The 12,005-nt window shown below is 47.3% G+C and overlaps 1 protein-coding gene across 2 annotated transcripts in view; it reads left to right on the top strand.

The window, feature by feature from the left end:
- The first annotated feature begins 9,866 nt into the window (after nt 1-9,866).
- The window catches only part of Wwc3 (WWC family member 3), a 109,673-nt gene continuing 107,534 nt past the window's right edge, over nt 9,867-12,005 (top strand). For both annotated transcript variants that reach the window (XM_013067891.3, XM_004871034.4), the window contains exon 1: nt 9,867-10,483. In XM_013067891.3, coding sequence (XP_012923345.2) covers nt 10,200-10,483 — 284 coding nt within the window. In that variant the 5' untranslated portion in view covers nt 9,867-10,199. The remainder of the gene's footprint in view (nt 10,484-12,005) is intronic.

Genomic DNA, 12,005 nt, shown 5'->3' with positions numbered 1-12,005 from the left:
CTGGTCTTGCTCTGTGGACTTCAGAGGATGGATGTCTAACTCTACTGTTGGGCACAATCAGACCACAATGAAATTCAACCAATCAGAGCTCTGAAACTTCCAAAGCACACACTGGCTACAAAAAGGGCTATTTGGACCTTCCATCAACACTTCCTTGCTAAACTGACATGGAGCTAAGCTAATCCTTTACAAGGAGCATAAATCAGTCAGTTAGTGAAGAAGTCATTTATTCAGTTGACAACCAATCAAATGCACATGGGCACAGACACACACAAGCAAATTTATAAATGGAAAACAATGTGACAAGGTCAGAAAATCAGATTCAGATTGTGCAAAACCAGAAACACAAGCATCTTAGGAAGAATGCAGTTTGCATTGTGTCAGATCTTATCTGCTTGCTCCAAGCAGGCTCTGGAGAGCTGAGCACAATTTCTAAGTGGGGGTAGAATTTATCTGTTAAACGATGTTTGCATTTGGTCAGATGATTGACGTAGGGTAGCAAAAATGGATTTGTGATTTTTATATAAGCACATTAATTTGGAGCCCTCAAAAGCATTGATTGTAGTCCCCAAGTATGTCGTGTGTGTTTGTGGGTGTGCACACACAAAAGGAGTTATTCAGCTTTACAAAATTGAGTCCATTTAAATTATAGTTTCAAACCCTGGTTTTTCCTTAACCTTGTAAGTTTGTCTTTGGAATTTTATTCTTTTCTCTTCTTAAATTCTGTTTTAAGTCTAGTAAACATTAACCACTTTTAAGGGACCTTAACAAAACACTTGATTCCATTTGCTTAATTAAGTCAATTCAACATCTTCATGCATTTTAAAGGATATTTAAAACTGTTAGTACAATGCACTCGATTCCTTTTATAATCACTTTGGTCGTCTCACTTAACAAATACATTCCCAAGCAGACAAATAACTCTTTGAAATCTAATGAATCAAATTTACATAGTGGATCTTAAATTCTCTTCAAATATCTGAATGCTGTATATAAAATCAGTTTTCAACTAAAATCATAAGTTTAGATTACTCAGTTATATACTTTACAGTGATATCCAAAGCTCAGAAAATTCTTTTAAACTTTATGAATGCATCAATTATCAAATACAGTTGGACCTCTATATCTGGATATATTCGACTAACTGTTGATGTTTTTTAAAAAATTGAGTTGGGCACAGTGGTGCGGTTCTGTAACCCTAGCTTTTTGGGAGGCTAAAGCAGTAGATTGAAAATTTAAGCCCAGCCTAGGCAATTCAGAGAGACTCTGTCTCAAAATAAGAAATAGAAAGGGCTGGGGATGTAGCTCAGTGCAAGTGCCCAGGTTTCAATCCCAAGTACTGAAAAAAAAATGTTTTCACTGAATATGTACAGATGTTTTTCTTGTCATTATACCCTATACAATACAGTATAACAATCAGTTACATAGCATTTACATTATATTAGGCATTATAAGCAATCTATAGATGATTTCATGTATATGAGAGAATGTGCATAGGTTATATCCAAACATCACACCATTTTATATAAGGGACTTGAGTGTTTGCAGATTTGGGTATCCTTGGGGATCCTGGAACTTGTGGATACTGAGGGACAACTGTATGCAAAAATTCCTTCTGTATCCTAAATATGAAGTCCATAGTTTGAATTCCCTTAAGGATTTCTGTGTTTTTGCTAAATCTTACTGGAGGTGAAAAATATACCCATCCTTATTGCAGATGACAGCTACTATCCCCTTGAGCCTGGAAACATGCCCAAGCTTCAGGCCCGACTGACTCGATTTCTGTCAGTGCCCCTAGTAGGATTAATAATTGCTGTGTCTATGACACCATAATTCATGAGAGGTGGTGTTGAGGCCCCTAGCCTTTGGTTTGAAGCTATATCCATTATTGATTTTCCTAGGTGCACATGGACATTTGTAGGGTTGATAGCATTGGTCACTTGATTGCATTTTGCATTTTTTGGTTTTCAAGATAAATACTTTTCCCTCTAGCTGTAAAGACCTTTGCACTTAAAGGAATTCTAAGATAGATAAGTGTCCTTTCTATCTGCTAATAAAGACCTTTGGAATCCATGGAATCTTTCTAGAAGCTTTGATCAGATTTGGGTTTTGGGGCAGGATTGCTTCAGAGACAGTGGTGTTTGTTTTCGTGCCTAGAGGCACATATCTGGTGTTTTTCTTTTTGTGATGGCAGCAGGAACATCTATTGTTTGATACTCCAAGTAATATTGGGTTTTGGACATCTCACATGGTTTTGTCTGATCTGTGGTAACTCATTTTGAGGTTACTTTAACAGGAAGATATGATGTAAATGATTAACCAGATCATACTTCATTCATTTAACAAATATATTTTGATTACCTGTTCTTTGCAGATATAGAGTGGAGAATAAAACTTGCTCTTCTGCACTCTTGTGGCTTCTTGCCCAGGGTTTGTTAGCTTTGGTATAGTCGACATTTGGGGCTGCTGACTTCTCGTGGCATCCTCACACAATAGAAAAAGAGCAACATGGCTCTCTGGTCTCTTCATCTATGGGCACCAATCCCATTTGTGGGGGCTCTACCCTCAGGACCTCACCACTCCAAAGGCCAGAGTGAGGGTTAGGATTTCAGCATATGAACATTGGGGAGATAGGAATATTCAGTGTACAGCACCTTTTGAGGAAAAGTGTCCCGGGGAAGTGATTTTCAAGTTCTGACCTAGCCCAGGAGTCTGCAAACATTTCTGTAAACATTTTTTCTAAAGGTGTAGCAGAAGTCAGACAAAGGGGAATGTGATACTTGATGCTTAATGTCTTAAAGACACCAAGGCAATTTTTACATGTCTTATTGCGTGGTCAATTGAAATTCACTTGTCACACATCCTCCCTTTCCTGGCAACTGGCACTCAGATTTACAGGCTTTGATCCCATTCAGGTTTGACTTTTGGCAAGATGATGTCATAGCAGTGTGTTCTATGGAAATACACCGTGACTGGCCCTCTCTTTTTGAACGTTTAGCAGCCATTGATGCTCAAAGTTGGGATCTAGTCAATCTTTAGACATTGGCATCCTTCATTCTAATTCTAAGCCCAGCACTCCTTGAGGACTGTCTGGAATGCTTCCACAAAGGGGCACTTTTCTCCAGTGGTTGGACAGCCAGCGGTCCACTATCAAATTGAACTTTGAGAAGCATGTGGACATTTCTGGTTTGTCTCTGGTCTTTGCTGGTTGTTGTTCTTCTTGTTTGTGGAATGCACCCATGGAGTCAAATGTACCATACCTGGGGCTCCTGGGTTTGGCAGGATTTCTAGGTGTGGTCACAGGGGCCATCTGTTTCCTGGGATTCCTGGCACTGATTAGGACAGAGTGCTATACATTCCAATCCCCACTAAAGCAGCTTCAGGAGCCTGGGGACAAGTTTATTAGTTTCCTAGAGCCACTGTAACAAAAGTGCCACATGCTGGGCAGCTTCAAACAACACTCATTTATTCTCTCACAGGCTCTGGAGGCTAGAAGTCTGGAACCAAGTTTTTCCTCAGGGCCACTTGCACTCTGAAGGCTCTGGGCTAGAATCTGTTCCATATCCTTCTTTAGCTTTGGTGTTTAGCAGCAATTCTTGGCCCTCCTTGCCTTGTGGCTGCATTGATCCAATCTCCCTCCATTTTTGCTCTCTCTGTCTTTCTCTCCTTCCTATAAGTACACCAGATATACATTGTCGTAAGGGTCACCCCACTCTAGGATGACATCTACAAAGATCTGATTTCCAAACAAAGGCAAACCCACAGGAACCAGGGGTTAGAACATTAACACAGCTCTTTTTTGGGGGGAGGGGTGGGATTCAACTCCCAACCCATGGGAGCCCAGGGAGTCTGGACCATGGACATTTTTCCTGCAAGCAGTTTCATGCTCATCTTGGAGAAGTAACTGAGCTGGCAAAGAAGGCTGGGGCAGCAAGTGGCTTGATTTGCAGGGACAAGCCTGTTTTCCTCAAAGTAATCTCCTTTGCTCACTGAAAATTGTCCTGCTGTTGGAATTTTCAAAGGACAAAATGGCCAAATCTCAAAAGGCTGGCTACATGGGCTGCTACTTGTACAGTTGTTCAGGGCCCCATGTTTTGAAGGGCCTGTGGTTATTTTAATTTTCTACTGTTATCATCTTGAGATTCTTTAGAATATTTTTTCAGGTTAATAAAGTGTTAAATGCTTTTTCATTTTGCATTGCTAAATGCAAACCACAAATTATAGCCAGTCTTGGGTAAGGACACCAGGCATGGAAGATGCATAGGAAAAAAGACAAAATCAGACATTGCTTATAGTGTGGTTGGTCAGTCTGCAGCTGGCTTTTTATCTATTTCTACTTCTGCACCTGGGAAGCCATTCTGAATTTCATAGCAACATAGCCTAATGCTGAGTCACACACAGATCCAAACTCTTAAATGTGCTCATCATGTACAAGTGTGAAAGTGGCTGTGATTACATGTTGTCAGTGACTAGTGTGTGGCTCAGCACCTCTTAAAGAACAAATCTTTATTGATTATGGGGTGAAGTGAGGAAAACACTAACCAGACGGCTCATTGAATCAATATTATGGTATAAATATTGTCAAAAATCACACATATTTTCTAAGGTTTCTCAAACTGAGCACTTGTGACATCTCTGTTGTGGTGGCTGTTGCTGTGGGCATTTTAAGATGCATAACGGTTTCTCTAGCTTCTACCCACTAGATGCCAGTAGCATCCCTGTCCCAGTTGTGAAGAGGAAAAATGTCTTCAGACATTGCCAAATGTCCCCGGGGCACATAGCCCATTGAGCATCACTGATACATAACAAGTATCCCTGGGCTATTGCTTCAGGATTATGAAGTTACTTGTGTTCACCAAGTGTCCCATTTATGCTACAAAATAGATTAATTTGTAAGGTTTATGTCACCAAGTTTGGGGGGGAGGAGAAGGAGAAGGAGAAGGAGGAGGAGGAGGAGGAGGAGGAGGAGAGAGAGAGAGAGAGAGAGAGAGAGCGCCGTACTGAGATTGCTTCTTTTTGTGTGGGATAAACCCTCCTTCTAGCTTCTGCAAGCCTGAGGCTCCTGTGCTGCTTGGTTTACCAAACAGAGGTCTGCAGTTTTAAGAATCTGTTTTTCCAAATACACAGGGGAGCAGAGTCATAATCCTGAACAGGAGAGAATCCAGCTAGAATGAAGCATATTGTAGTATGCTGGCTCATGGCAGCTGCTTCTTCCTAAAATTATGGTTTGCCTGGAATAAATTTTAAATTGGCCCGCTAGCTTTTTGTTGAACAGAACCCATGGGATGGGAAGGAAAAGAAGTAAAAATGTAACATTGAGAGAGGGGATCTGGAGAAGCAGGGAGTAGGTAACTTCAATGTTTTTTAAATTTAGAAGAGAGATTGTTCTAATTTTTTCAATCCAAGTTTCAATAACCTAGGTCTACACAAATCAGGGCAGTTCCACTACCATGCTCCTGGTCCACACACAAAATTGAAATGACTTTTTTGGTTCTAAGTCAAATAAGTGTCTAAAGTTTATGTCTTTACATAAAGCCATAAAATAAACATCAAGATATAACCCCACCCTATTCCCATTCCAATTCCAGAGTCTGGGAGGGGAGCTCCATAAAGATCTTTCATTTTCCCTTCCTTTTGTGTTTTGAAACCAGCAAGACAGGAATGAACAAGAATGACATCTTCTAATCACCAAAGCTTGAGGATTTGCATTATTTAAATATATGAGAAGTGCCCATAATTGAGTAATTATTCCAACATTTAAAGAATGCCAAACAATGAACCATTTCTTCTTGAGACCCAATCCAGCCCATTTCCGTTTTCCTCTTAGCACAATGTGTAGAATTATCCAACATGTCACTTCCTAGAACACTCGATTGTTTATACAAGGTAGGCAAGACTTCTTTAGCAGTACTGTATGTATTTTTCTCATTTTAGTCTTGATGATTGCAGCCTTCATAGATTTTTCTTTTTTAGAATCTTCTCAAGTATTGCATGTGTATAGATCCAATTTTGTTCCTGCTTGAAATAAAGATTATCCTTTGAGAGAAGGTCAGAGAAAGAAGGTACAATATAACAGAGTAAAAAGCTCCAATGTCCATTCTTGCTTGTTTGATTTACTCTGTAACAATCATTTTAAAGACAATATTCTGCAAGTTATACATCAGTGCATTTTAACAACTCCAGAAAGGGAATTTCCCAGAGTGTCTGTGGGGAGGAGAATAAAAGTATTTGCATGTCCTTTACCAGTGCCTCAGTGGATTTTTCCCTAGCTGTTTTGCCCTCTGAAATCTTGGTGGGAGGATGGGTCACTACAGTGCTCATACTTTTGCTGTTGGCATGGCTGTTGGTTTTAGTGCGGAGGAAATAAAGAATGCACAATTGTACATTCAGATAAGACTGGAGACTCCTCTCCCCTTCAGTGTTGTGTGTGTCCATGTGGTTTTATAGTACAACATGGAAAGCCTCGCTTGACTGGAAGAAAGACAGGCCTTATTCTCTCAAACAGTAAACACACACACACACGCAAACACACACACACTCACTCACTCACTCATGACTTCTCAATTTTTGGCAAAGCTGGGAAGTCTAGAGTTTCTTCATCCTTCTACCAAGACCCCCTAACTCCCTTCATAGTTTTGTATGGGCAATTGACAGATGCCTGACTCAAGTATTACAAGTCAGAAGGACTAATGGGATACTAAAGGTCTTGGTCACTTGAAGGATTGGCCTCTCCCTCTCTGGTTCTGCTTCTTTTAGAAAGAAAGACAAGTTGAAGAGCCCCACTTTAGTAATTTCAGGCAGAGTGGTCCAGAGTCAGCCGTGGGTAAGTTTATGGATTAAGCTTTCTCTGTGAAGGTCTCCAATGTGTCTTCAATGGCGTGCCATGTCACCCTCCTTTCTCCTCTATTAAAGTGCAGATGAAATGAAGAAATACCTACAGATGTTGTTGTGATGAATTGAGTTCATATTTACTAAGTACTTAGAAAAGAGCAAGCACAGAGGAGACTATGTTAGGCCTGGCTCCCTAGAAGCATTGTCTGGGTTGGAGTTCTCATGTGAATGACTGATCACGGGCATGTGTACAGGGGAGCCAGCCAACCTATGGTTTTAGAGAAGTCTAGCTTCGGCCTGATCCTTCAGGCAGCTCTTAGTGTGGAGGGCACTAGAGTTTGTCTTGTCAAGGCAAGGTGGCCAGGCTGTTTCTCTGCACAAATTAGACCTTGGGGGGAGTTGGGTGGTGCATGGCTTCTCAGACATCTGGTCATCAAAGCGTCATCTTCATTAACTTCTGGAGTAAGGAGCCTGTCTCAGCCAAGTTGATCTGTGTGGGGTGCTACAGCATTTGCTACACAAATCAACAAGGATTTGGTGACAAGCTCCATGTACCTAGGAGGCAAGAGCTCAGAACTCAAGAATCTGAAGCCTGAGACTCAGTTTCCCCATCCAAGCCATCTTCCAGGTCAAACCCCCATACCTACAGCCTCCCTCAAGTCCTCACCTTGAGGTTGGCATCCTAACTTCATTTTCTACATAAGTCCCCATTGTATTATAATTGCCTATACATTTGCCTCCAAGGGGAGGTGAGCACAGATTCTCTACTGATGCGTGTGGCATCCCCACACCCAACACAATGTCGGCACATGGTCATTCCACAGCCCATATCTGCAGCCAGTCAGAATGGGTAGGACAGGTCCCTTGCCCTAGTGAGGGCCAGTCAGTGAGTGCTTGCCTATTTGATCTCCTGATTGGATGCCGCTCCCCCGCTCCTTGCTCTCTGACGCTCCTTTTCACCTTATCTTGCCTTCAGTGTGTCCCTTCCTGTGTGGAATGCTTGCTTTCCCTCTCTTTGCACCTTTCTTCTAGAGGCTGTTTTTTCTCCTATAGCAAGTGATTGATTTGTATCCAGATTAGTAAGATTGTGAGATGACAGTGGGCCTAAGAAAGTGGAACTGCAGCTTCAGCATGACCATGCTGGGTGGCAAGGTGTCTTCAGGGAGTGCGGAGGGGAAGGCAGTAGAAGCCCCAGTGGCAGAAGGGAAGATGTCAGAGCAGGCACACCAAATATTTGGGGCATTCTCTGGCACATATGACACCACAAAGGACAGCTGTCCCTCAATGTCCATGGGGGGCTGGTTCCAGGACCCCCCATACTAAACTCCTTAGGCGCTCATGTCCCTGTCATAAAATGGCATAGGATTTGCTATAATTTATGCAGTCTTCCCATGTACTTTAAATGGTCTGTAGCTTGCTTATGATACCTGATACAGTACAGATGCTGTGCAAAAAGTTGTGTTGCATTGTTCAGGAAATAATGGCAAGAACAGTCTATACCTGTTCAGTACAGAAGCAAGCATCGTAGGCCCAACTCCGTAGTGCACACCAGCAGCAACGTGGCGTTTCTTACTCTCGCTTGATTGAATCTGTGATTGGGGAACGGGCAGGTACAGAGGGTCCACTGCGTTTGCTTTTATGGCCCTTCTTTCCTTTCCCCTGGCCACCTAATCATCATTCACGTTTCACACAAAGGACCCAAGTGATAGAATCTTTAACACAGAACATTCGAGGAGTAGGAGATACTTGGGGAGCAAGGAAGTTTCTGTGTTGTAGTGGGAGGTAAGAAAGAAAGAAAGACCCTCCTGGGAGACTCCTGGCAGTCTCTGTACCTTCACATTCTTCTTTGTAGAAGCAACTCTTTCCTTTATAAAAGAGCACCGTTATATAGAACAATTTAGAAGGTAAATAATTGTTTGCAAGAATCCCACCCAAGGAATGCAAACTACTGTAAGCATTTCGGGGTATTCTCCTCCAGTTTCTCCCCTGGGTGTTGGATTTGGACCTGTTAGACTTTTACTAGGTATTTTTGTATCGCTGTAACACAGTGTCACTTTCCTGCCTTTCCTGGCATCACTTTGTGTGGCCCTGGGTCTGGGACACCAAGTATTGGGGATTTGGAGAAAGCCAGCCATTCAGCTGCAACTCTGGGGCTCCCCTTTCCCCGCTTTGAGGTGTGAGCAGAACGGAAATTACCATCTAGGTTTCGGGTTTTAGAGGAGTTGACGCAGCTTCCTTCCCAGCCTTAGCCTTCTTGGGTCTCTGCTCTCACTATCGGATTCCTTACACTAGATGCAGAACTCAGGGAGGGCTCCAGAGTCCCTGCCTAGAGTGGGGACCCCGGGTGAATCCTCTGGGCCTGTCCAGGCAGGCACGCGAGGTGGCCACCTGCACAGCGGCCCGCTTCCAAGTGTGTCCTCCCTGCCTCACCGGACAGGACCGCGGCTGGTTCCTCGGGCTACCAAGCTCCCGCGGCCTCCCCTCGGGTCTTTAGCCACTTTGGTGGAACCAGCTCCTGTATTCCGGAGCCCCAAGGTGCAACCCCCACCCCCAGGTGCGCAGAGGACAGGACCCCAGGCGTCCAGGGCCTGGGAGCCCATGAAGTGAGAAGGGTTCGGGCCCCAGGAAACAGCCAGGAGCCGGCAGCTCCCGCAGCCCGGGTGGAGCGCAGGCCTCCCCGCCCTCTTTTCTCTCGGCGGTGGCCCGGGGGCGGACTGACGTGGCGGCGCCCATTCTGGCCCCCGTGTGGTTTCCCAGGGCTCCGGAGGTGGCGGGGAGGGTGGGAAGAGGGCGGAGCGCGTCGAGCTCCAGGCCGCGGAGGAGGACCTGCTGGGCTGGGAATAGGGCCGGGGAGCTGAGAGCCAAGGAGAAGCCGCCGCGGGAGCATGGAGGAGGAGCCGAAGGACGCGGCGGGGAAAGGGAGGCGGGGCCGGGGGAGAGGCGCCGGGCCAAGGCCGAGGAGGAGCCTCCACCGGAGAGCAAGGGAGGGGCAGCTAGCGGGGCGGAGCAGCTCGGGAGGGGGCGGAGCCCGCGCGCGCCCCGCCCACCGGCCGGCTCCGTGGAGGAACGAAGATGGCCGGAGGGGCCGCAGCAGTAAAGGGGCCGCCGGCGGCGGTGGCTGCAGGTCTGGCTCTGGGGCTGTGACTTGGCGCGCGGAGACGACCCAGGAGAGCTGTGCGGAGCGGCCGGCGCGGGCACCCGCGCTCAAGGCTGGGCGGGCGCCGGAGCGCGGGCGCCAGGCGGAGGATGCGCCGGGGGCGGCGGGCGGCTCCCCTCGGCCGCCCCCGCGCCTCGGACACCCGGCTTTAGTGCTGGCGGAGGAAGCGGTGCGCGCGGGGCGGCCGGGCGGCGGCGGGGCCCGGACCGTCATGCCTTGGTTGAGCGGCGGCCGGCGGCGGCGGCGGGGACAGTCGCGAGAGGTGCCGCGGGAGCCGCTGTCGCCCGCGCAGCCCCAGCGGGAGCCGCCGCCGCCGGCGCCCCCCGCCGTGGCCACTGCGCCTTCGGTGCCTTCCGTGCCGGCGCCGCCGCGGGCCCGGGAGAGCGCCGAGCTGCCGCTGCCCGCCGGCTGGGAGGAGGCGCGCGACTACGATGGCCGTGTCTTCTACATCGACCACAACACGCGCCAGACATCGTGGATTGATCCCCGCGACCGGTAAGGGCGCCCTGGGACCAGGCGCGGGCGCCACCTCCGGGGCCACTGCCCGGTGCCACCGGTGATGCCCTGGCGACGCGCACAGCCCACCCCACCGCGGGGCTGCCAAGAGCCCCAGGACAAAGATAGGGGGTGGCCCTGTCCCCGGGACCGGGATGGGTGCTCCATCCCCGGGGCTGGGACTTGCCAAGTGCGTTCCAGGCTGGGCTATGGTCCTGGCGTCTCCATCCCTTGGGCCCAGGGGAGGATTGAGTACACCGGGAGGCCCCAGGGTCTGGGCGAAGTTCGTGCGTGCGCCCCCAAGTTTGGGGCAAGGATATGGCCCCCTCCCATTCCCGGGGATCGGGCCGGGCCAGGGATGGAGGGCTCAGCTCCCCGGAGCTTGGAGCCCTGTCCTCTGTCACAGGGCCGGGCCGGACACGGACACTGATTTGGTTTCCTCACGTCACCCGCTGTCCGAGGCCTGGGAGCTGGGCCCCTGGAATTTCCTCTCCTGGGGTTGACGGATGGCCTTCTTTTCCTTTTTCTGTCATGGCCTCGCCCATTCCTGTCCCGGGCCTCTGTGGCCCACCGTCCCGGCCCTGGCCCTGCAGACCATCCTGGCTCCGTAGTGGTGAGACGAGCTGTCACCTAGGATCACAAACGTGCGCCCCAGCGTTGGGGTTTGGGTTCCCTGCCTGGCGGAGTCAGCCTAGTTTCCACCCAAAGCCTGTTGCCAGACAGGCACTTCAGGGATTCCCAGCTCTTTTGGAGTTTGAGAGACTGTTCCCAAACTCTGTTGTTTGCTCTAGTGTCTTAAAAATCAAGTGAGTTAAAACCCTGTTTGAAATAGCCTTGTGTGCTGTGGCCAGAATGGAATATGATTAGTCCCATATGCTTTTGGAATAAGTGAAAAACAAGGGCTGCATTTCAAGTTTCCTTTTTGTGCAAGATATACGTGGGCACAAAGGTGTCATTTTCTTAGTGTAAATGAATCTGATAAGGTAAAAACAGATTCTTCTAAAAGCATTACCAGATTTCATTTAATGAAGTTCACATAATGAAGTGTATCCTTCACTTTTATTCGGAAAGTTGTCTACTGACTCCAATGATTCAACTGCTTTTGGATACTTGTATTTTTTTTGTAGAAGTAGGAATTCTGTTGAAACCAAGTGTTTCCACTGGTTATCTGATATCTTGTCCTCTCTAGAGCAGCTTCTCTCCACCCTGGCCCGAGTGCCAGACAGGAAACAGTGCAGGCTTCCTAGTGATTTCAAGACTTGAAAAGGCCCAGTGTGGTGACATTGTGCCTGCTTCCTCCCACCTACACAGGAAAGGCAGCCTGCATGGCACTGGCGTTTGAAAATAAACTTTTCAGGAGGGAAGCTGCTGACTTATTTGAAGATTTCACTGGGTTCAGATAGGGAAAATGCAAAATAAAAGGAATGTGATTCCCTCTAAACGTTCTCTCTAAACATTGCAGACCTCTGGACTCAGAAACCTACATAAGTCCTAGCACAATTTTATGGGTTAAAAACGCTTA

Source organism: Heterocephalus glaber, unplaced genomic scaffold (assembly GCF_053883595.1).
Source record: "Heterocephalus glaber isolate CG9 unplaced genomic scaffold, H.glaber_assembly_v1.0 deba00001594, whole genome shotgun sequence".
Taxonomy (NCBI): Eukaryota; Metazoa; Chordata; class Mammalia; order Rodentia; family Bathyergidae; genus Heterocephalus; species Heterocephalus glaber.
Note: the sequence above shows the minus strand (reverse complement) of the source record. Positions and strands in the feature narration are given on the sequence as shown.